This window comes from Salmo salar, chromosome ssa18, assembly GCF_905237065.1.
Source record: "Salmo salar chromosome ssa18, Ssal_v3.1, whole genome shotgun sequence".
NCBI classification, from domain to species: domain Eukaryota; kingdom Metazoa; phylum Chordata; class Actinopteri; order Salmoniformes; family Salmonidae; genus Salmo; species Salmo salar.
In genome coordinates, this window is record NC_059459.1 from 29,933,537 (window position 1) to 29,959,014 (window position 25,478).

Below are 25,478 nucleotides of genomic sequence, written 5' to 3' on the forward strand. Positions count from 1 at the left end.
TTCCCAAGTTCTCTCACGTCACCCCGCTCCTCCGCTCTCTCCACTGGCTTCCAGTTGATGCTCGCATCCGCTACAAGACCATGGTGATTGCCTACGGAGCTGTGAAGGGAACGGCACCTCCATACCTTCAGGCTCTGATCAGGCCCTACACCCAAACAAGGGCACTGCGTTCATCCACCTCTGGCCTGCTGGCCCCCCTACCTCTGAGGAAGCACAGTTCCCGCTCAGCCCAGTCAAAACTGTTCGCTGCTCTGGCACTCCAATGGTGGAACAAGCTCCCTCACGACGCCAGGACAGCGGAGTCAATCACCACCTTCCGGAGACACCTGAAACCCCACCTCTTTAAGGAATACCTAGGATAGGATAAAGTAATCCTTCTAACCCCCCCTTAAAAGATTTAGATGCACTATTGTAAAGTGGTTGTTCCACTGGATATCATAAGGTGAATGCACCAATTTGTAAGTCGCTCTGGATAAGAGCGTCTGCTAAATGACTTAAATGTAAATGTAAATGTAATGTAAATGTTTTTGCTGTGTGCTTAGGGTCGTTGTCCTGTTGGAAGGTGAACCGTCGTCCCAGTCTGAGGTCCTGAGCGCTCTGGAGTGGGTTTTCATCAAGGATCTCTCTGTACTTTGCTCCGTTCATCTTTGCCTCGATCCTGACTAGTCTCCCAGTCCCTGCCGCTGAAAAACATCCCCACAGCATGATGCTACCACCACCATGCTTCACCGTAGAGATGGTGCCAGGTTTCCTCCAGACATGACACTTAGCATTCAGGCCAAAGAGTTCAATATTGGTTTCATCACACCAGAGAATCTTGTTTCTCATGGTCTGAGAGTCTTTAGGTGCCCTTTTGGAAAACTCCAAGCGGGCTGTCATGTGCCTTTTACTGAGGAGTGGCTTCTGTCTGGCCACTCTACCATAAAGGCCTGATTAGTGGAGTGCTGCAGAGATGGTTGTCCTTCTGGAAGGTTCTCCCATCTCCACAGAGGAAATCTAGAGCTCTGTCAGAGTGACCATTGGGTTCTTGGCCACCTCCCTGACCAAGGCCTTTCTCCCCCGACTGCTCAGTTTGGCCAGGCGACCAGCTCTAGGAAGAGTCTTGGTGGTTCCAAACTTCACTCATTTAAGAATGATGGAGGCCATGGTGTTCTTGGGGACCTTTAACGCTGCAGAAATGTTTTGCTATCCTTCCCCAGATCTGTGTCTCGGAGCTCTACGGACAATTCCTTCGACCTCATGGTTTGACATGCACTGTCAACTGTGGGACCTTATATAGACAGGTGTGTGCCTTTTCAAGTCATGTCCAATCAATTGAATTTTCCACATGTGGACTCCAAACAATTTGTAGAAACATCTCAACGATGATCAATGGAAACAGGATGCACCTGAGCTCAATGGTGAGTCTCATAGCAAAGGGTCTGAATACTTATGTAAATAAGGTATTTCTGTTTTTTATTTTTAATACATTTGCATACACTTCAAAAAAACTGTTTTTGCTTTGTCATTATGTGGTATTGTGTGTAGATTGATGATAAAAAAAAAATATTTGTGCATTGTGCATAAGGTTGTAACGTAACAAAATGTGGAAAAAGTCAAAGGGTCTGAATACTTTCCGAAGGCACTGTATGTATTTCTGATGTGAGAAGGGAGGGGGGCTTATAACACGCCAGGCAATGAGATTAATTTACACATCATCGTTGTGGACAATCTGTGGACAAACTCTGTTATTATTGTCAAGGGCCTCTGTATCAATTCACATCATGTACAGAAGAGACTTAAAGATGGTAGCTTTGCATTCTACAACTAAAGGGGGAAACCAAACCAAAGCATTGTATTAATACTTGGGGGGGGGGACTAGTACAGGTTTAAACACAAGGAGGGGTTTGGGTGGGGGGGTTGGGTTGGGAGGGGTGATCGCAGAAGCAAGAATGGGTAGGGACAGAGAAACACACTTACGTGATCTGACATATCCATTATACTTATATTTGGCTGAGGAAAAGTGCAAGAGACAAATGACAGGTTACATGGAGGAAGAGAGTGGTGATGATCATGATGAGGGAGATGGACAGAGACAGACATCCCAGACAGATGTAAAAAGAAAATTGTTAGACAATGAATTAGCACTATTTTGAAGCACATCGGTTGTGGCGCAAAATGTGAGCTGAATGGAGAGAACAGTGCAAAACGGCGATGGATGGGGTGAATGAGGAGAATGAGAGTGATAGATTGAATGGGCACAGAGAGAGCTAGGTAAAACAAAGGAGGGGATAACGCTGTGCTTCTGGAAAATGAAACAAAACTGTGGGACGATATCAAAAGCCTCTTTCATGGTTAGGAATCCTTTTCAGATGAGCTGAACTGAACTCGCAGTTAAGCACCACTTCACAAGTAAATCAGCAATGTGTTGAAGTTGTTCCCCTTACATTGAAACTAACCCAATCATTGATTGATTGATCGATCAGGGTTAGGGTGGGTGGCGCTATCAAGAGGGTTTTGTGGAGCTTCATCAAAAGGGTCAGGGCTAAGCTTCCAGGGTAGAGTATTCAATACAGAACGGATGAGCCGAGACTACAGACTGAACAGAACACATACCAAACCCAACCAGAGAGACAGTCACACAAACGTCTACCCATACCTCCCGATAACGCACCGTCTGGACCGGAGCAACCCTAACACACCATAGTTAGTGGCTGTGTCTGAATGCCCATACAGTACCTGCGTCCTAAATAGCAGACTGATTGAGTATGCGAAAAAAAATAAGTATGCAACATTTTGAAAAGGGAAATGAACCAATAACGTGAAACAAAGCAATCATGCATGATGCCTTCTCAGCAGGATCTGAATTTTCAAAAATCAAGCACGGTTTAAATGCCAGGATGTTATACTAATTTCAGCTCCTAAATCAGTAGAATTTGATGTGCACTATTCCACAATGCATTGGAAGAGGTGCGAGTGACAGGCCCTAGTTCTCTTCAAGTAGCCAAACAACTAAACTAGGCTACTTAATTGGGAAGATGCCAAGTATTGAATCTTCTGCGGTGGTGTTTAAATGTAGGCTAAGTCGTTTTTGTTCTCCTTAAAATGATCACCAGTATCGCATCATAGGCTACATCTTTGAAAACATGTAGCCCCCAAAGTGGATTTATGTTACCTCTTTGAAAAGTGTTTTGTGTTCTCTTGGTTTTTGTCAGAGCTTTTAAACAAAATACTAAACCATCTTTTGATTTCTGAATGTGTCGGCACCGGGGATTCGGGATGTGGCTGTGTGCGTTATTGATGTCATGTAAATCAGGCCTTTTGATTTGAACATATGGATTGTTTTAGTTTTTTAGGCTACCTTTTTATTATTTAATTGATGGATCAAGCCATAGCAGTCATTCTGATCTCTTTCCCAATGATCAGTGCTTTAGTTTATTATGTTGCTGTCCAGCGGTTCTGAATTTGCGATGCGCCTGCCTGTCCACATTTTTCTGTGCTCTAGATTTGAACATTTGAAAGTGTTGGCATGTGTACTTGGCTATTTGAGTTAACTTATAAATGTTACAGCACTTTGGTTTCACTAATAAATATGTTGAAATGGAACCAAATGTTCTGTTTCTGTCTTTAGACCTTTTTAAATATCATAGGTTGGCTATATGGGCTACAGTATAGCGTGAATGTGATAGTCTGGCTACAACCAGCCTGAGTAGGCCTATAACTCCATTAGGTAGAATGTGATAGTCTGGCTACAACCAGCCTGAGTAGACCAATAACTCCATTAGGTAGAATGTGATAGTCTGGCTACAACCAGCCTGAGTAGACCAATAACTCCATTAGGTAGAATGTGATAGTCTGGCTACAACCAGCCTGAGTAGGCCTATAACTCCATTAGGTAGAATGTGATAGTCTGGCTACAACCAGCCTGAGTAGGCCTATAACTCAATTCCTATTCTATTCAGTCAATCAGGAGCCTCTACTGCGTTGCGGCCGTGGCATACTGCATACTTTTTACTAAACAGTACGTGCTAAATAGAATGTGATGATGAGTACATTGTATGCAGTTTAAGAATGTAGTACACTAGTATGGGTATTCAAACACGGCCACTGTGTCATTCTGAGTCAGCCGTTTGAGTCGGCTATTTCACAGTTCAAAGAGGAATACAAGAGAGAAATTGGATATAGTTATTTGTATGAAGGATACAAGAGAGGGCTCTGGCCTAAAGTAATGCGTAATATATAAGGAATAAGGTCCTACTATATTTCTTTTTATTTAACCTTTATTTAACTAGGCAAGTCAGTTAAGAACAAATTCTTATTTATAATGACGGCCTACCCCGGCCAAACCAGGACGACGCTGGGCCAATTGTGTGCCACCCTATGGGATTCCCAATCACGGCTGGATATGATACAGCCTGGAATCAAACCAGGGACTGTAGTGACGCCTCTTACGCTGAGATGCAGTGCCTTGGACCAGTGCGCCACTCAGGAGCTCAAGCAATAGGGCGCTATATAAGGAATAGGGTGGTTTTATATAAGGAATAGGGTCCTATTATATAGGGAATATGGTCCTATTAAATAGGGAATAGGGTGCTATTATAGGGAATAGGGTCCAATTATATAGGAAATAGAGTGCTATTATATAGGGAAAAGGGTGCTATTATATAGGGTGCTATTATATAGGGAATAGGGCGCTATTATACAGGGAATAAGGTGCTACTATATAGGGAATAGGGTGCTTTTATATAGGGAATAGGGTGCTATTATATAGGGAATAGGGTGCTATTATATAGGGAATAGGGTGCTATTATAGAGGGAATAGAGTCCTATTATATTGGGAATAGGGTCCTATTTGGGATGAGTCAGACAGTGAGCTAGCTAGCTATATTATCCCTCCCTGCTCTGTTCTGTCTTCAACAGTAAAGGTCACAGTGAAGGCCCAGGGCTGCCCTGTGACACACACCCTCAAACAGGGACCCTCGCTGGCTCTGGCATCTGTCGCTATCGATCTGCCCGCGTCCGCAGAGGCGGCAGGCTAACCGGCTAGCGTCTGAGGGGTAGCGCGACAGAGGAACACGGTTGGGAGAGGGGGGAACCAAGCTTGCCTGGTGGACAGGAGCTGTCAGAGCAGGTTTCGGTGATGCACCAGCAGGGCCAGAGAAATGAAAATGCAAACATAATTTCCACGTCAGGCTGGATAAGGAACGCCTGCTGCTGACACACACACACACACACACACACACACACACACACACACACACACACACACACACACACACACACACACACACACACACATACACACATACACACATACACACCTCCCTTCAACCGTAAGTAAGACCCAGACTTGCTCACAGCACACAGACCCAGCTCCAGGTCCAAACCCCTTCTCCTGACCCTAACCCCTGCCCCAGCCCCAGCAGGTCCAGGCTCAGCCTCCGGGCCCAGCCTCCGGGCCCAGTCTCCAGGCCTCACTCCAGGCCCGAACCCCAGATGGTCCCCAGAAAAAGTGTAAGCTGGGACAAACAATACCCTGAGAGATCAAAAACAGTGTGTCCAAAAGATGACCTCCACAAGGCTCCCCTTCTAGCTGAATCACTTCTCTTACTAAGGAAGAAGCACAACCACTTCAGATTTAGACACAGCTATGCGTTTCACATGTCTACTATTTCCCCGTTCATGTATATTTCAATTGGCAAACAACTCTGCATAACGTGTGGTCAAAATGTAACATGTTAATAACATATGGCGTGAAGTGCCTCGCAGATATAGTAAATAAATAAGAAAACACTATCCAAAAAGAAACCAGTTATCCAGAGAGGAAAATCCATTTCAGATGTGAATGAAGTCGTGATCAGAGACATCCTATCAGAGACATCCTATCCACTCTGAAATACAGATATAAAGACAGAGAGAAAATCCAATGATTGCGATCCCTAACAGACATTGCAACCCTATTCTCTCTCTCCAGAGTAAAACGGGGAAATCTGCGGTTGAAACAATAACAAAGCGTTTTCACCCCTTTTGATAAAAAGCTGAGGGATGGGGCTGGAGAAATGTAACCACTTGCAAATTCATAGACGGAGCTGATGGTGGCCGAGAGTTGAACTAAACTCATGAGGTAAGTTATATTCTTCAAGAATCAATGGGTACATATCATTAATTTATAAGTCCAAAAATGGTTGAAGCAAGTGCAGATTTCCCCTTCAAAGAGAACAAGAAGAAATCCAAGGCAGGAAGATTCCCTGAAATCCTAGGAGGGGCTGACGGAGGAGAGAGATCAGTAACTTCCCTAATGGCCAGCTATAGGTGCAGACGGAGAGTAGTGGCCCACCAACCTACAAGAGGAAAAACCAAACTCAACATCAGCCGGTTGACACTAATCTAATCTGAGCTCACTCACAGATGGTGGGAGAATGCTGAGGAGGAAATCAGATGGGAATAGAGGAGCAACAGAGGGCTAAGTTCCCACGCTTTTGAATGCACTGCTCACTGGTTTAATCTGTTTCCACTAGCAATCTGGATGTTGCCAAATAACCAACTAACACACGTAAAAATTTGGATGAAAGAACAACACCCTTGGTAAATGTCAAATAAGCTACAATTTAAAACAGTGACCTATCCCTTTAAGGAAACGGAACATGTTTTCCTGGGTTCCTAATTACTGAGGAAGAGGAGGAAGTCATTTGATGGGACAAAGATCAAGTCTGGGAAAAGAGAGCAGGAGTTCTTTCTATTAATCGTGTGGAGTAGCTAGCTCCCTCAATCCCTATCTGTTGGCTGGTTGGGGCTGGATGAGTAACATGGCTGAGGGTCACAATCAGAAGGTAACTGGAAAAGTATATGCAAAGAACTAAACACTCATCATATTCATTGTTTTCTCATTGGAAGATTAACCCATTTCCTATAATAATGAAGAGAGATACACAATCAACAACTACATACCACAATACTCAGACAAGAGTCCTATAATCACATATAATCATGTAATAAGCCACGGTGAGAACCTTGAAGAGAAACGTGGTGGAAGTCTGGCAATGAGGATGTAAACACTGAGAAACTTTAAAGGTACAGTCAGCAAAATTGCATCATACGCAACAGGGCGTGGCCACAAAAGAGGGTGTGATATTGTGAAGAGCCAATAAATCGCTAAGACCCACCCCCCTGGTTTTCCTGGGAAGTCCAATTTCCCATGGACACCAATGGAGAAAACCCACAACGATCTCAAACTGTGTTTTTTTAAACACAGACTACCTACCCCTTGCTAATCAGAAAACTCTCTGGTATGTTGTGGTGGACTGTCATTAGAATTGCTTCATGGAAACCTGGTAAAATTAAGTTTGTACGGTGGCTAGCAACAGGCTCTGAATGAACTCTCAACATACAGTCAAAGCTACTAACCAATTTTGGAGATAACCAGTACTCAAATCGTATCCTGATGTCAAAAGCAGATGTGAGTTATACTCCTAAGCTAGTTAATATGTACTACCGGTCAACAGTTTTAGAACTCCTACTCATTCAAGGGCTTTTCTTTATTTTTACTATTTTCCACATTGTTGAATAATAGTGAAGACATCACACATATGGAATCATGTAGTAACCAAAAAAGTTTTATATTTGAGATTCTTCAAATAGCCCTTTGCCTTGAAAGCTTGGCACACTCTTGGCATTCTCTCAACCAGCTTCACGAGGTAGTCACCTGGAATACATTTCAATTAACAGGTGTGCCTTGTTAAAAATGTATATGTGGAATTTCTTTCCTTCTTAATGCATTTGAGGCAATCAGTTGTGTTGTGACAAGGTAGGGGGGTATACAGAAGATGTTTTTTACCAAATAGGGCTAAGTTCATATTATGGTAAGAACAGCTCAAATAAGCAAAGAGAAATGACAGTCCATCATTACTTTAAGACATGAAGGTCAGTCAATACGGAAAATTTCAAGACCTTTGAAAGTTTCTTCAAGTGCAGTCGCAAAAACCATCAAGCGCTATGATGAAACTGGCTCTCATGAGGACCGCCACAGGAATGTAAGACGCAGAGTTACCTCTGCTGCAGAGGTTAAGTTTATTAGAGTTACCAGCCTCTAATTAACTTATCCTCTGAGTTCAAGAAACAGACACATCTCAACATCAACAGTTCAGAGGAGACCACGTAAATCAGGCCTTCATGGTCGAATTGCTGCATGAAACCAATACTAAAGGACACCAATAAGAAGAAGAGACTTGCTTGGGCCAAGAAACACGAGCAATGAACATTAGACCAGTGGAAATTTGTCCTTTTGTCTGGAGTCCAAGTTGGAGATTTTTGGTTCCAACCGCCGTGTCTTCGTGAGATATGGTATGGATGAACGGATGATCTCCACATGTGTATTTCCCATCGTAAAGCATGTTGGAGGAGATGTGATGGTATGGGAGTGCTTTGCTGGTGACACTGTCTGCGATTTATTTAGAATTCAAGGCACACTTGCCCAGCATAGCTACCACAGCATTCTGCAGCGATACGCCATCTCATCTGGTTTGGGCTTAGTGGGACTATAATTTGTTTTTCAACAGGACAATGACCCAACACACCTCCTGGCTGTGTAAGGGTTATTTTACCAAGAAGGAGAGTGATGGAGTGCTGCATCAGATGACCTGGCCTCCCCAATCCCCTGACCTCAACCAAATTGAGATGGTTTGGGATGAGTTGGACTGCAGAGTGAAGGAAAAGCAGCCAACAAGTGCTCAGCATATGTGGGAACTCCTTCAAGACTGTTGGAAATGCATTCCAGGTGAAGCTGGTTGAGAGAATGCCAAGAGTGTGCAAAGCTGTCGTCAAGGCAAAGGGTGGCTACTTTGAAAAATCTCAAATATAAAATATATTTTGATTTGTTTAAAAAAATGTGGGTTACTACATGATTCAATATGTGTTATTCCATAGTTTTGATGTCTTCACTATTATTCTATGAGTAGGTGTTCTAATACTTTTGACCGGTAGTGTACATATGGAGAATACAAGTTATATTAACTGGCTAGCTAGTTAACTAGCGTTTGCAATGTTTTCAATGGTGGTCAATGAGCGTGTGCTAGCTGACCAGCTAGCAAACAATGGAATAAAAATATACTTTCGGATTCTTAAAAATTCAACAGTCACTGTACTTTTTTTTTTTTTTGAATGAAAACTCTCCTCTTTTGCCATTGCCGTCATTGGCTTCCCGTTGTGTATGATGATGTCATCTTGTTTAGTAGTAAGATAAAGCCCACTGGATATGCTACATATTATATATGAATATCAGTTGATGAACATGGCTCTCGTCCCTGCACAAGTCAGTCCTGTGTGCGTGAAATAAAATGATCAGGAACAGAACAGAAACACAGTTAGCAAGAAGGTTCCTCTAAAGGCTTGTGATGCCTTCATAAACAAAGCAAGACAAAACAACAACAACAACACAAATAAACAGAAATACATCATCCCTTCAACAAAGTCACATTTTTCTTCATCATAATTATAGATAATATACAGTATTAGAAAGAATATAACACACCAAACACCAACTGTCTAATAGCAGTATCCACACGAGTGGTTGACGGATGTAGCAGGTGCTAGCCACAGAGCTAACAGCTACAGTAGAGCAGCACCACAAAGCAACACCGTCACTGCCACCCAATACAACCCACAGAAAATATCATAATAAATACTACTCAAAATCAAAAAACAATCATCACAAATACATTTAAAAAAGCATTAGACAGCGCAACAGCAACTATGGAAGCACGCCCCATGGACAACGTTACGGATGAAGCACAAAGTTACATGGTACACACACAGAATAGACATGTAACAGCATGTGTTGGGCGGTGTAACTTACAGGCACGTAAAGTGGTTGCGCAATCATGAACAGAGACAGAGGAGAGTGGGTAGGCCCTCTGTAGGGTGTCCATGTTACTATGTACACTGCCTGACATGCAAGAGCAGTCTCGCTCTGAACGGCCGCAATCAAAACAACATGCCAGTTTCATTTGTTTGTAGGCGGACATCTTGGCTACAGTCATGTTTTGGGATGAGAGGAAGAGGAAAAGCAGCAGGTTAATGGCAAAAGGTGAAATAGTCATCCAGGGAAGCCAGAAGGTTACTCCATAAAGGAGACAATAAGATAATAAATGCAAAGCCTTAGATGCCAGCTCACGCAGGCTTGAGCCCCAAAAAAAGACCAGTAAAGGGCACCTACAATCAGGGGTTGGAACCGGTTCAGGAAACACAAAATAAACCATAAAAGACCAACAATTTTCAAGGAACAGAAACAGAACCGAAAACGAAAGTCATCTCTAGTATTCCGGAACAGAACCATTATTTTTAAATCTTGAGAAGTGTTATTTTTATTCCGAAAATTGTTTTCATGTCTAGTATATAATTCTGTTATCAGTGAAGTTCTGATGCTAGTAATAAACTAAACACATTACAATTCACGTCATGATGTTTAGCGCTTCAAGCCAAGCCCCCTTTATGTCCACCCATCTTTCTCGCTCTCTCCCCACCATTGAAATTTCAGTCGCACCTGCATTTATATGACCAATGAAACATGTAAACATCTACCTGTTCTGTAGCTTCTCTATCCTTGATAATTGGTGGAGTAAATTAATGAGATAAATGTAAAAACTATGTTGATTTGACAAACAAAATGATCGGAAAATAATTTTGGATCCAACCCCTGCCTAAAATATTAGGGTGCTTCATATACAGCAAGAGTGCCAAACTGCAGTGAGAATTGTGTGCAATATATTACCATGGTCAAATGAAGTTCTTTCAATTTCATCCCAAAGTCTTTTTTTGATCAATAAACTTTTTAACAATTTGAAAGCTGTAGTCCAATTTGGCTAGTCAAAATGGTCTCAGGGTCAAGGGTCAAGCTGTGTCCTAAGGCTGAAAATGCCATAACAGGTAGAAAGGCAAATATGACAGTGGGGTAAAGGGAGGAGGGGATAGAGGGGAATTGGGGGGGGGTCATTCAGGGCCAGAGAGTAGCATGGACAATGTCTTCAGCAGCAAACCTCATACAGACATATAATGTTTCATTCAGAACATAACAGATCATAACATCCTCTATCCGTCCGGCTAAAGGTGTGGATCACGTACCTGTATCCCCTCATGCAGCTGCAGCAGCCGTGGTCAAGGATTCATCACACTAATCTACTGGCTAGACTGGCCAGGCCATTCCATGCTAGCAGGACAAGAGTTTCACTACAGCAGCACTCCTCCAGAGAGGCTTGAGAGTGGTGTGCATGTACAGTGCATTAGGAAAGTATTCAGATGCCTTGACTTTTTCCACATTTTGTTACCTTACAGCCTTATTCTAAAATGTAAAAAAATGTTTTAATCCCTCATCAATCTACACACAATACCCCATAATGACAAAGCAACAAAGGAATTGTCTGTAGAGGGGCGGCAGGTAGCCTAGTGGTTTGTAACGGCTGTCTTCGTCGTCAGATGAAACAGAGAAGTCATCGTCAGAAAAGGTGGAACAATACGCAGCGGAGGATGTGTTCATCATTAGTGTTTTAATAGAACAACGTGAACACTATACAAAAAACAAGAAAACTGACAGCCAACCAGTCCTGTCAGGTGCAAACACTAACAGAAACAATTACCCACAAAACCCAAAGGAAAAACATGCTCCTTATGTGTGACTCCCAATCAACAACAACGAACTACAGCTGTGCCTGATTGGGAGCCACACATGGCCCAAAACAAAGAAATACAAAAAAACATAGAAAAAGAACATAGAACGCCCAATGTAACACCCTGGCCTAACCAAAATAAAGAACAAAAAACCCCTCTCTATGGCCAGGGCGTTACATGGTTAGAGCGTCAGGCCAGTAACTGAAAGGTTGCTAGATCGATTCCCCGAGCTGACAAGGTAAAAATCTGTTGTTCTGCCCCTGAACAAGGCAGTCAATCCACTGTTCCTAGGCCGTCATTGTAAATAAGAATTTGTTCTTAACTGACTTGTCTAGTTAAATAAACACATAAAAATAATAAAAATTGACATGTTTGCTAATTTATAAAAATAAATAAAAAAATATCAAGTATTCAGAACCTTTACTCAGTACTTTGTTTAAATACCTTTGGCAGCGATTCCAACCTTGCGTCTTCTTGGGTATGACGCTACAAACTTGGCACACCTGTATTTGGGGAGTTTCCCCCATTCTTTTCTGCAGATTCTCTCAAGCTCTGTCAGGTGGGATGGGGAGCGTCGCTGCACAGCTATTTTCAGGTCTCTCCAGAGATGTTAGATCGGGTTCAAGTCTGGGCTCTGGCTGGGCCACTCAAGAACATTCAGAGACTTGTCCCGAAGCCACTCCTGTGTTGTCTTGGCCGTGTGCCTAGGGTCGTTGTCCTGTTGGAAGGTGAACCTTTGCCCCAGTCTGAGGTCCTGATCGCTCTGGAGCAGGTTTTCATCAATTATCTCTCAGTACTTTGCTCCGTTCATCTTTCCCTCGATCCTGACTAGTCTCCAAGTCCCTGCCGCTGAAAAACATCCCCAAAGCATGATGCTGCCACCACCATGCATCACCGTAGAGATGGTGCCAGGTTTCCTCCAGATGTGACGCTTGGTATTCAGGCCAAACAGTTCAATCTTGGTTTCATCAGACCAGAGAATCCAAGCGGGCTGTCATATGCCTTTTACTGAGTGGCGGCTTCTGTCTGGCCACTCTACCATAAAGGCCTGATGTGTGGAGTGCTGCAGAGATGGTTTTCCTTCTGGAAGGTTTTCCCATCTCCACAGAGTAACTCCGGAGCTCTGTCAGAGTGACCATTCGGTTCTTGGTCACCTCCCTGACCAAGGCCCTTCTCCCACGATTGCTCAGTTTGTCCGGGCGGCCAGCTCTAGGAAGAGTCTGGTGGTTCCAAACTTCTTAAGTTAATAAGGGTATATACCACTGTGTTCTTGGAGACCTTCAATGCTGAAAAAAAAATTGGTACCCTTCCCCAAATCTGTTTCTTTAACACAATCCTGTCTCGGAGCTCTACGGACAATTCCTTCTACCTCATGGCTTGGTTTTTGCTTTGACAGGTGTGTGCTTTTCCAAATCATGTCCAATCAATTGAATTTACCACAGGTGGACTCCAAACAATTTGTAGAATCATCTCAAGGATGATCAATGGAAACTGGATGCACCTGAGCTGAATTTCGAGTCTCATGGCAAAGGGTCTGAATACTTAAGAAAATAAGGCATGTTATTTATTTATTTTTGCTTTGTCATTATAGGGTATATTGTGTGTAGATTGACAAGGATTAAAATCCATTTTAGAATAAGGCTGTAACATAACAAAATGTGGAAAAACTCAAGGGGTCTGAATACTTTCTGAATGCAATGTATTTACACGTTACTGTGCATGTACATGATGTATATCACACATTTGAAGCGTGTGTGTGTGTGTGTGTGTGTGTGTGTGTGTGTGTGTGTGTGTGTGTGTGTGTGTGTGTGTGTGTGTGTGTGTGTGTGTGTGTGTGTGTGTGTGTGTGTGTGTGTGTGTGTGTGTGTGTATATGTGTTAAGATCTTAACCCCAGGAGGAGAGGTAGGTAGTGAAAGCCCCTCAGAGCAGCGGTTCTAGATTGCTGTGGCTCTGGTTCAGCGACAGACAACAGTCCCTGGTTCCCATTCTCTCTGTGCCAGGATGCCAACTCACTAACACGATCACAGAAACGCACTCTCTCCCTCTTTCTGGGGAGAACTATACGATTACCTTTACTGTTTTAACCACATGTGACTAGGAGAGTTTGTAGCCAGAGAGAGAATGGAGAGCGAGGCCTGGCCCCATCAGGGTCTGTGTGTCCTATAAACAGCATGCACAAGTGCTTTATAAACATTCATAAGCATGCATAGAGAGATCATAGCGATTAAAGGGTGTGGAGTGGGGTAACTGTTTACAGAGCAGAAACAGTTTGGAGGCGTGCCAGACGCGAGCAGTGAGTGTCATTTCATGCTGAAATATATTATTTGTTCGTTTTCATGCTGAACTCTGAATTTTACTTCTGAGTTTTTTTCTAGGTGGGTATTCAGTTGAACACAGTACGTGTCGTGGTAATTTTGGTTAGCGAGAGATGGGAGGGGGAGATGGCGAACATGACACAACATGACAATGTTTTTGACACAAATGACTTCACACATACCCTTTACCCTGATCTAGCCTACTAGTATGGACTATGGTGTCCCTTTTAGGACATTCTTCACCACAAGAGTCAACATGAACATGACTGTCTGTGTACATTTTGTCAAAGAAAGGTGATTGCTAACACACACACACACACACACACCACTACACTGTCAGTTTGTTTTGTGTGTGGTTCTGGAAATAAAAGTTTGTTTTCATATGTCACATTCAACATTCCACCAGACAAAACATACAAAGACAGAAGTTAAGTTGAATATCAACAGTGAGAAGGATGTCCTAATGGAACTCATACTTATGGTCACTGGTCCTCTAAAGTGAAAGACAACCCTATTTAGCAAGAATGTGATGAGCCATGTTGACTTTGAATAGTAAATCAAACTTAATCACATATGGATACTTATATAAAATGTTGTTTTTTTTATAAACTAAAGCCATTTTTATCCAGTTATTGTATCATGTTGCAAAGCACAAATGTAAATAGAGGAATGCGTAACACAAAGAACAGTTTTTCCTCGAAATACTCACTTTGTGTTCAGACACATCTCAACCAAACCAAAACACCAAACACCATAAAACACAGCCAAGGGTTAATGAAATTATCCCTTTCACTGTTTACTGTAACCATAGAAATAGTATTACCAGAACAGTCATTCCATTAAAATCAATGGGTCGGTGATGGGTGGACCGGGGGCCATACTCTGTATTCCCATGAGTGTTCCAGATCAATTACAGTGGTCTAAGGGCCTTTTTTTTTTTTTACCATTCTAGTAATTATGTGTCTATGACTGAAACACACCCTGTTGCTCATAATATTCTTGCTGAATAGGTTTCTGAGGACCTCAGTGTCAGTTTCCTTCGATAAGGCTACATTCAGGACTGTGGCAAGACATCGCCACCTAGTGGCCAACTAGCAGTACAGCAATGAAGCACGCAGTACAGTTAAAGCACTGTCTCGTAAAGCAGTTTTCTTTCACTCAGGGCACTGATGACAGCGAGTAAAAAAGGGCCTGATGACCATCTAGAATTGAAATGAATTGCAGTGGGGCTGGGGGCGACAATATTTCAATTCTTAATGCACTGGTGAACTCTGGGTAGTGGTACGATTGGAGCTGGGCAGAGTACCAGAGAACTGGGGAGCGGCGAGAGGGACTAGAAGCATTGGGGGTGGGGAGGGGAACTAGAAGCATTGGGGGTGGGGAGGGGAACTAGAAGCATTGGGGGTGGGGAGGGGAACTAGAAGCATTGGGGGTGGGGAGGGGAACTAGAAGCATTGGGGGTGGGGAGGGGAACTAGAAGCATTGGGGGTGGGGAGGGGAACTAGAAGCATTGGGGGTGGGGAGGGGAACTAGAAGCATTGGGGGTGGGGAGGGGAACTAGAAGCATTGGGGGTGGGGAGGGGAACTAGAAGCATTGGGGGTGGGGAGGGGAACTAGAAGCATTGGGGGTGGGGAGGGGAACTAGAAGCATTGGGGGTGGGGAGGGTGAGGGGGGTACAACCAGATTGTTTTGATTGTGTTTTGGGACATTGCTTGCTAAGCTGAATCATTTCCAGAACCTCCCACAAGAACACTTTACGCCTTTCTGAAAATACAGCAGGGTACAAAATAGCCTCAGAGTGAGAAGATTCATTTGAATCTAAATGGTTTTATTTTTTTCTGTCTCCCCCCTCCTGATGTCGTGTCTCTCTTAAATCCATGACTAGCATTACCAATATCAATCTGCGTTTGACATTTCAGATTGTCACCACATTCCATTTTCAACTTCCTCAGTGCGTGTCATTAGAGAGAGGGTAAGGAGGACTCATGGAGAGCTGAAGACACAAGGCGTAGGATTGGGTTTCTAATACAGATCTTGAGGCAAAAATGTCAAAGAGAGTTCATGCACTTCTCCTATAATAAAATCACTGTCATATTAAGGGAGATAGAGGTCGGGCTAGACTATGAGCGTATGAGGAGACAGACTAGACAATCAGATGTAGGTGTGAGTTTGGGTTCTGCTAAATTCACGTCTGGTCTGAGGCAGGACAGTGTAAAGATGAGAGGCGGGTAGAAGGATGCAAACGTGACACCGGTAACATGCAACATAGAATACTGCTGGCAGAGAAAGAGAAGAGACACTCGCACTGCACTCTGGTTAGGAGGGAACCCGTGTTTTTTTACTCACAGTAAATCACTACCATAGAGTGGTTAAATAAAGTAGTGGTGTTTCCCACCGGCAGCAGGGGAAGGAAATAACATCAACAACATGTCAATGGTCATAAAAACCTGGACAAAACAAACAACAACAGAAACAAAACAGAACTAAAAGAAGACAAACATTCATTCTAGTAATGGAACTGTCATCTCTCTAAATGTGGCCCTTCTGTTGGTAATACAACATTAAATCAGACAGACACACAGAAACTAAAATAATCTAGAATAGAACTGTCTCGTTTCAGGTACAGTAAATATATTGGACCAATGCCTGATTCACACTATAGGGCCAACCCAAACTGTACAGTGCTGGCTCAGATATATATTTTCACATTGTCCCTTCCAGCATGGTTGCAGAAACTGTGGTGGATGTGTAACCAGGCCAGCCCAGTACAGCTCAGCTTGCCTCAGTTTGGCCTTATGAGACAATACAGGTCTCTGGTTCTCTCTACCTGACAAACTAGCAGGTCTTTAGTCTGAATAAGTGAGATGACACAGACAAAGGGAAAGGACAGTGGAGATTGTGTGTTTGTTTGGGCGTAGGCTGCTTACTGTAATTGTCGCTGACCTTTCTAGATGTATGGAGACTGCAGGAGGTGGAACTATTTAACATGTTGGGACAAGGGCCCATGTAGGTCAGGTAGTAATAAGGCCCTTAATGCTTTCAATTCAGCCTATTCAGGAAGTAGACTGAAAATACGACTAACTGTATATTATTTTCCTCAATGAGTTTACTTCCTAAATTGAAAAGCAATTGAGCCCAACCCTGGTAAACATTCTGTAATTCCCAGTCTGATCAATAGTACAGGTTGAGAAAAAGGGTCTTATTCCAAGTCCTCCCCCGCTGGCAGAAGTTTATGGTAGTATGCCTGGACCATTACGGAGTTCTGATTCTGTATGGTTTGACCAATAGGGTATGTGGTTGTCTGACCCCATGAACCCTGAGCAGAGGAAAGCCATTGGTTAATTTATTCTTTCACCTGACTGAGGTCAATACCTCTGCCCATATCACAGAGTCGCTATGGTGACCTGACAGCCTCCCTCGTCTGCTCAGCTACCCCTGTCACTCAAACTCACTCCATCATTAGCACACTGACAACTCTCTATCTCGGTCCCTTTCTTCCTCCAGACTTCAGTTCACCCTTCTAACTAGTTTCATCATTATGATACATAACATGATCAGGTTACATATTTTAGTCATGAAATTAATAAATCAAACTAAATGTGCAGAATGTTGCCTGTACGTCTTTTGGATTTAATAAATAATATCATTTTGGATTATACCACAATGAAGGTTTAGGAGTTGTGATCACAGTTAATACACTTTCAAATGGGACTCAAGGTCATCACTGGGGCAATTTCCATTTCAAAGTGTATTATAGCAAAAAATATAGTTATCACAGTAAAAGGATATTCCTATGAGAAACAGTGACATCATTCATATTATAGCACATCCTAATCCTAATTCAGCGACAGTGGGAGGTGGGGGAGAGGTTGGGAGGAGAGGCGGGTCATAAGAGGGGTGAGTGATTGTGTTGTGGGCAGGGCGTGGGTGTACTCACGTCGTTTGCAGCCACACTTTTTGATCCGTTTGGGGTCTGTGATGTCATCGTGACAAGCTTTGCAGTAGAAAAATGCTCTGAGGGGAGAAAACAGCAGCATAGACATTTATCATCTCAGTTTGCAGCTCACCTTGTGAGTTTGACCCATTTCACCAGGTTGACCTGTGAGTTGGTTTTTACCAGCTGGCTTTTACTTTTACCAATGAAACCTTTATTTTTAACAAGATATTTCGAGAAGTTTAATGCCTAATCGCCTTTTAGCCACCAAGAGAATGAAGACAGAAAACCCAGGCAGGGCTTTAAACGGACTTTTCCTGTGGCGTTTTTCTGTATTTGTCCGTGATGGTGGGATGATAGCCATTACCTCTTTACTTCTTTGGCGTCGCTGGCGATGAAGAACCCCAGAGTTCCTTCCTGCATCTTTACGTGGTTCCCCGGGTTGATGAGGATGCTGGGTAGTGGGAGATAGATGACGTCACACTCTTTAGAAGCTGTTATGGTCATTAGAGTCACACTCACGCGCTAATCAAGAGGAATGGTACACACACATCATCAACCCTCTGGCTGGAGCTGCAGTACAATGACCAGCGAGCTAGAGAGGCCTGATCGGATTGGTCAATGAAATCACAGCTTCTGCAGTCTCCAGTTGTTTCGTTTGGAGAGTAGTTATAATGGAAGTTTTATAAATGCTCTACAGTCTAGGCTAGCAGGCCACTGTATGGAGGTGGTTATTAAAGTGGTATAGTGTGGTGGAAAAACACCTTGTTTCCATGTTTAGCCACCTTCTCTGAGGCTAATCATACAGATTGACAGAATGCACAACAGCATGAGTTGGTTGGTCAATTTGAATTATTTTTCTTTTTCACCATGGTTCTGGAGTGGATGTATGGGCAGAGGTAGGAGGAGTGAAGGGGGAGTCAGAAATAATTCAAATTGTTGTTGTTATGGAGTGGTTTCAGCCTCAGCAGTCAGTTAGATACTGTTACCTGGGTTATTACTGGACAGTGGAATGTTACACTACAGTTAGATACTGTTACCTGGGTTATTACTGGACAGTGGAATGTTACACTACAGTTAGATACTGTTACCTGGGTTATTACTGGACAGTGGAATGTTACACTACAGTTAGATACTGTTACCTGGGTTATTACTGGACAGTGGAATGTTACACTACAGTTAGATACTGTTACCTGGGTTATTACTGGACAGTGGAATGTTACACTACAGTTAAATACTGTTACCTGGGTTATTACTGGACAGTGGAATGTTACACTACAGTTAGATACTGTTACCTGGGTTATTACTGGACAGTGGAATGTTACACTACAGTTAGATACTGTTACCTGGGTTATTACTGGACAGTGGAATGTTACACTACAGTTAAATACTGTTACCTGGGTTATTACTGGACAGTGGAATGTTACACTACAGTTAGATACTGTTAGTAATGGACAGTGGAATGCTAGGGAATGAACAGCCTCTCGGACTAACACTACAGAGGAATAGGAAATATCTGCTAAAGGCATAAGTGTTGTTATATAGTGTATTATCATATTGCTATAATAACCTAGTATTGATATAGTAACCTAGTACTGCTATAGTAAACTAGTATTGCTATAGTAAACTGGTATAGTATTGCTATAGTAACCTAGTATTGCCATATTAAACTAGTATTGCTATATTAACCTAGTACTGCTATATTAAACTATATTGCTATAGTAAATTAGAAGTGTTATAGTAAACTAGTATTGCTATAGTAACCTAGTAGTGTTATAGTAAACTAGTATTGCTATAGTAAACTAGTACTGCTATGTAAACTAATATTGCTATAGTAACCTAGTATTGCTATAGTAAACTAGTATAGTATTGCTATAGAAAACTAAAAGTGTTATAGTAAACTAGTGGTGCTATATTAAACTAGTATTGCTATAGTAAACGAGTATAGTATTACTATAGTAAACTAGTAGTGTTATAGTAAACTAGTTTTGTTATAAAAACGAGTATTGCTATAGTAAACTAGATTTGCTACGGTAACCTAGTACTGCTATATTAAACTAGTATTGCTATAGTAAACTAGTATAGTATTACTATAGTACACTAGTAGTGTTATAGTAAACTAGTTTTGTTATAGTAACCTAGTACTGCTATAGTAAACTAGTATAGTACTACTATAGTAAACTAGTAGTGTTATAGTAAACTAGTTTTGTTATAGTAACCTAGTACTGCTATAGTAAACTAGTATTACTATATTAAACTAGTATTGCTATATTAAACTAGTATTGCTATAGTAAACTAGTACTGCTATAGTAAACTAGTACTGTTACATTAACCTAGTATTGCTATAGTAACCTAGTAGTGCTATAGTAACCTAGTATTGCTATAGTAACCTAGTATTGTTATAGTAAAATAATATTGCTACAGTGCTGCTTTAGTGTATTTCAGCTAAGAAATGTGATATGCAATTTATTTTAACATTATCCATGTCCATTTTGATTAATTAGAGTGAAGTATTTAATAACCAAGTAGCTGAGGGAAAATGCCCATCTAATGTTATCTAATGGATAAGTGATATTCATATTCAAAATTCTCTCTAACCCTCTAACCCCATAGATCCTTACTGTATCCTCAAACATATGTCTACAGTAAAGAAGATATTGAAGATTTGAATGGTGCTTAGGTGTGTAGGGTGCCTTTACGGACTGGCTGTATCATTCCCCCTGAATTAGACTGAGACGAGAGTGGACGACACACACGCACACGCCCAGCTCATTAATGGTTGCCTGTGGGTAGGAATCATCAATGATGGGAGTGCAGACTGAGAGACTGACAAACGGAGCACACAGACCAACAGTCAGGGGACAACACCCCTGGTCTCCGAGCCCAGAAGAAAGGGAAAATACTAACACTTTACTAAATGAACTAATACTTTACAAATCGTTTACTTTTATGAATACTTTACTTTACCAATACTTTACTTTCTGTTTACTTTGGCTTTACTTTCAATCCCTTTACTGTACTAAGGCTTTATTATACTTTCCTAAGGCTTTAGTATACTTTACCGAGGATTTAATTCCCCAATCCTGTGTTTACTAATACTTTACTGTACTTTACTGAACGTTTATGCTCAACTCTGACTTACTAATACCTGGTTGTACTTTATTCACCCTTTAATTTACTACTACTTTATTTTACTTGACCAACTCTTTAGTTAACTGATCATTTACTGCATTTGGGGCGGCAGGTAGCGTTGGGCCAGTAACCGAAAGGTTGCTAGATCGAATCCCCAAGCTGACAAGGTAAAAATCTGTCGTTCTGGCCCTGAACAAGGCAGTTTCTAGGCTTTCATTGTAAATAAGAATTTGTTCTTAACTGACTTGCCTAGTTAAATAAAGGTTAAATAAAACGTACGTTTTTAGTTTGTTGTACTAAACTGACACATTTGAGAACACTTGTCTACATAAACAAGATGTGTAAAAAGTGCATGCAGGCTCAGAAAATAGCTGAGAGCAGCTGAAAACTACAGACTAATCTTTCCTCTGGGCTCTACGAACAACATAGTTTTAAACAATAAGGGGGTGATTGGATCAATTATAAAGCTGTAATCAATAGCGACAGCAAAGCAACAGGATATTTTGCTAAACTTAAGTTTAAAGTTGCACTATTGAGCTTTATATCAGATTGAATGGCCCCCAGAGTAGAAAACAGGCTTCCCGTTTGACATGCTGTTTAGAGACCAAAAATAATAAAGCCACTACAAAAAAACACATTGCTGCCCAAATCTGAGATTTCACATAATTTACCAATTTCAGATCTAATAACAAAGAAACATAACAAAATGTAATTTTCTTCCAATTATGCATAGAGGCCCAAACTGTATCAAAACCTCATATTGTGAGCAACAAGGTAAGCATCACACATCCCATGTGATGGAGTGTTATAGCATGCCGTTAGCAAACAGCGTGAGTAGGACACTTGTAAAACACATCAGGCATAGCCACCGCAGTACAGATAAAGAGACAGGTACGTAGATGCAGACTGTTGCAGTAACTTCTGTGCAGTTGGATTGTTTCGTAAACACCAAACTGACAGGAAGTGACCTCACTTGATAACATCTACTCGGAGACGCACAGGTATGGGGGAACAAGGTGAATGAGACACACACTACACAAGCGTACGCACACACACACACCAACGTATACATACACACATACACTCTCACACACACAGGACACATTATTCACACACGGACACACACGACACAACAGTAAGAAAGGGATGAAATACAAGTATGAAGCAGCACCCATGGAAAACGTGGAATAAAATTGAGCAATTCCATTGGATAAATGTTAAGTTATCCAAAGTTAACGGTCCCATGCCTTGACTAAGATATGACATGACATAACAAAATGCTGTTGGTATCATCAATAAAACATGAGTTTGTGTCAAACTCTGTTTGCTGCAATGAGATATAATCAATCCATCGATTCCATAATTACCGAAATGTGCAACAAATCAACAATAATCTTATCCATCAATAAACCCTTCTGGGGTTCAGATATCAGCAGTGTGTCTCTTCACTGATATGTGAGATGAAACTATCAAAAACTATACAAATGTGAAGTAGTGTTTTGATGATGAACATAACACTAAAACAAAGAAACACCGTGAAGAAAATAATAATCAGTCACATTCACACAGTTACGACTAACTGAAAACACTGAAAAAGAACTGAAGTGAGCGAGAAATTAAGCAGAACGACTGACAACGCGAGAGACAGAAAGAAACTCAAAACAGGAGTTAGGAATGGAGGAGAGGGTGATAGCCTGGGCACGTCGACAACGTCACAGACAAATCAACAAGTAAACAAACGAGTCAAATTCAACTATCCTCTCTCTGCCTGCAAAGAAGTTAGTGCATTAGGCACAAGGAAGACAATCAAAAATAGAGTGAGAAATTGGCCCATTTTCAGATAGGGTTTGGGAAAGTATCCTTAGGAACCTAAACCCAGAGTCAGCAGCTCTAAAGTGGTGGAGTGGGGCGGAAGTTTGGAGGGATAGATAAGGAAGAGGGCATACCGCTTTCTGCTTCTGCAAACAACAAGAAAACAACCCCAAATCAAACAGTTGTTATTAACATAAAAGGAGAGATGCAAAATTATATTATGAGTCTGAGTGGACAAAATATTAGGAAAACCTTCATAGTATTGCCCTCAGGACAGCCTCAATTCAGTGTGGGACTCTGTTGGAGCATTGGGGGGTTGGGGTGGGTTTGACTTGGTAGGGGATCTGTGTATGTTTTGCCCTCTACCTGTTCGGTCTGTGTTATTTGTATAATCATTAAAAAAATATATATAAAAAAAATAAGTGTCAATTCGTCAGAGCATGGACTCTACAAGTTGTCAAAAACATTCCACAGGAATGCTGGCTCATACTGACTCCAATGCTTCCCACAGTTGTGTCAGCTTGGATGGATGTCCTTTGGGTGGTGGACCATTCTTGATAAACACGGGAAACTGTTAAGTGTGAAAAACCCAGCAGCGTTGCAGTTCTTGAGACACTCAAACCGGTATGCATGGCACCTACTACCATACCCCGTTCGAAGGCACTTTTGTCTTGCCCATTCACCCTCTGAATGGCACACATACACAACCCATGTCTCAAGGCTTAAAAATCCTTCTTTAACCTGTCTCCTCCCCTTCATCGACACTGACTGAAGTGGATTTAACAAGTGACATCAATAAGAGATCATCGCTTTTACCTGGACTCACCTGGTCAGGCAACGTCATTGAAAGAACAGGTGTTCCTAATGTTTTGTACACTCAGTGTATGTCTCAATTTGCTGTCTGTCTACCTTATGATGGGAAAAGGAAAGTACTTGCTGTAGCACTCCGAGAAAAAGTTGAAGACCTTCAGATCACTTTAGTAAACTTGGAGGTACTTAGATTTAATCTCAAGAGCTGATTTTATTACACAGAGTGCATCTATGAAATCATTTTGTTTTTACTATCAGAGAGATATGCAGTTTAGATGGCACTGAGAATGGTTTTACTATCAGAGAGATATGCAGTTTAGATGGCACTGAGAACGGTTTTACTATCAGAGAGATATGCAGTTTAGATGGCACTGAGAACGGTTTTACTATCAGAGAGATATGCAGTTTAGATGGCACTGAGAATGGTTTTACTATCAGAGAGATATGCAGTTTAGACGGCACTGAGAATGGTTTTACTATCAGAGAGATATGCAGTTTAGATGGCACTGAGAACGGTTTTACTATCAGAGAGATATGAAGTTTAGATGGCACTGAGAATGGTTTTACTATCAGAGAGATATGCAGTTTAGATGGCACTGAGAATGGTTTTACTATCAGAGAGATATGCAGTTTAGATGGCACTGAGAATGGTTTTACTATCAGAGAGATATGCAGTTTAGATGGCACTGAGAACGGTTTTACTATCAGAGAGATATGCAGTTTAGACGGCACTGAGAATGGTTTTACTATCAGAGAGATATGCAGTTTAGATGGCACTGAGAATGGTTTTACTATCAGAGAGATATGCAGTTTAGACGGCACTGAGAATGGTTTTACTATCAGAGAGATATGCAGTTTAGATGGCACTGAGAATGGTTTTACTATCAGAGAGATATGCAGTTTAGATGGCACTGAGAATGGTTTTACTATCAGAGAGATATGCAGTTTAGATGGCACTGAGAATGGTTTTACTATCAGAGAGATATGCAGTTTAGATGGCACTGAGAATGGTTTTACTATCAGAGAGATATGCAGTTTAGATGGCACTGAGAACGGTTTTACTATCAGAGAGATATGCAGTTTAGATGGCACTGAGAACGGTTTTACTATCAGAGAGATATGCAGTTTAGATGGCACTGAGAACGGTTTTACTATCAGAGAGATATGCAGTTTAGATGGCACTGAGAATGGTTTTACTATCAGAGAGATATGCAGTTTAGATGGCACTGAGAATGTTTTTACTATCAGAGAGATATGCAGTTTAGATGGCACTGAGAATGGTTTTACTATCAGAGAGATATGCAGTTTAGACGGCACTGAGAATGGTTTTACTATCAGAGAGATATGCAGTTTAGATGGCACTGAGAATGGTTTTACTATCAGAGAGATATGCAGTTTAGATGGCACTGAGAACGGTTTTACTATCAGAGAGATATGCAGTTTAGATGGCACTGAGAATGGTTTTACTATCAGAGAGATATGCAGTTTAGATGGCACTGAGAACGGTTTTACTATCAGAGAGATATGCAGTTTAGATGGCACTGAGAATGGTTTTACTATCAGAGAGATATGCAGTTTAGACGGCACTGAGAACGGTTTTACTATCAGAGAGATATGCAGTTTAGATGGCACTGAGAATGGTTTTACTATCAGAGAGATATGCAGTTTAGATGGCACTGAGAACGGTTTTACTATCAGAGAGATATGCAGTTTAGATGGCACTGAGAATGGTTTTACTATCAGAGAGATATGCAGTTTAGACGGCACTGAGAACGGTTTTACTATCAGAGAGATATGCAGTTTAGATGGCACTGAGAATGGTTTTACTATCAGAGA

The 25,478-nt window shown here is 41.7% G+C and overlaps 1 protein-coding gene across 32 annotated transcripts in view; it reads right to left on the minus strand.

Annotated features, from left to right (window-relative positions):
- LOC106577193 (calcium-activated potassium channel subunit alpha-1) overlaps positions 1 to 25,478 on the minus strand; it is a 383,781-nt gene that overhangs the window by 51,838 nt on the left and 306,465 nt on the right. For 7 of the 32 annotated variants that reach the window (XM_045701002.1, XM_045701004.1, XM_045701003.1 and 4 more), the window contains exons 17-21: positions 22,967 to 22,978; positions 18,256 to 18,342; positions 17,892 to 17,968; positions 16,301 to 16,309; positions 9,830 to 10,003 (exon numbers count right to left, since the gene is read on the minus strand). In XM_045701002.1, the coding sequence (XP_045556958.1) occupies positions 9,830 to 10,003; positions 16,301 to 16,309; positions 17,892 to 17,968; positions 18,256 to 18,342; positions 22,967 to 22,978 (359 nt within the window). The remainder of the gene's footprint in view (positions 1 to 9,829; positions 10,004 to 16,300; positions 16,310 to 17,891; positions 17,969 to 18,255; positions 18,343 to 22,966; positions 22,979 to 25,478) is intronic. The other 25 variants (XM_045701017.1, XM_045701016.1, XM_045701022.1 and 22 more) reach the window with 6 other exon arrangements.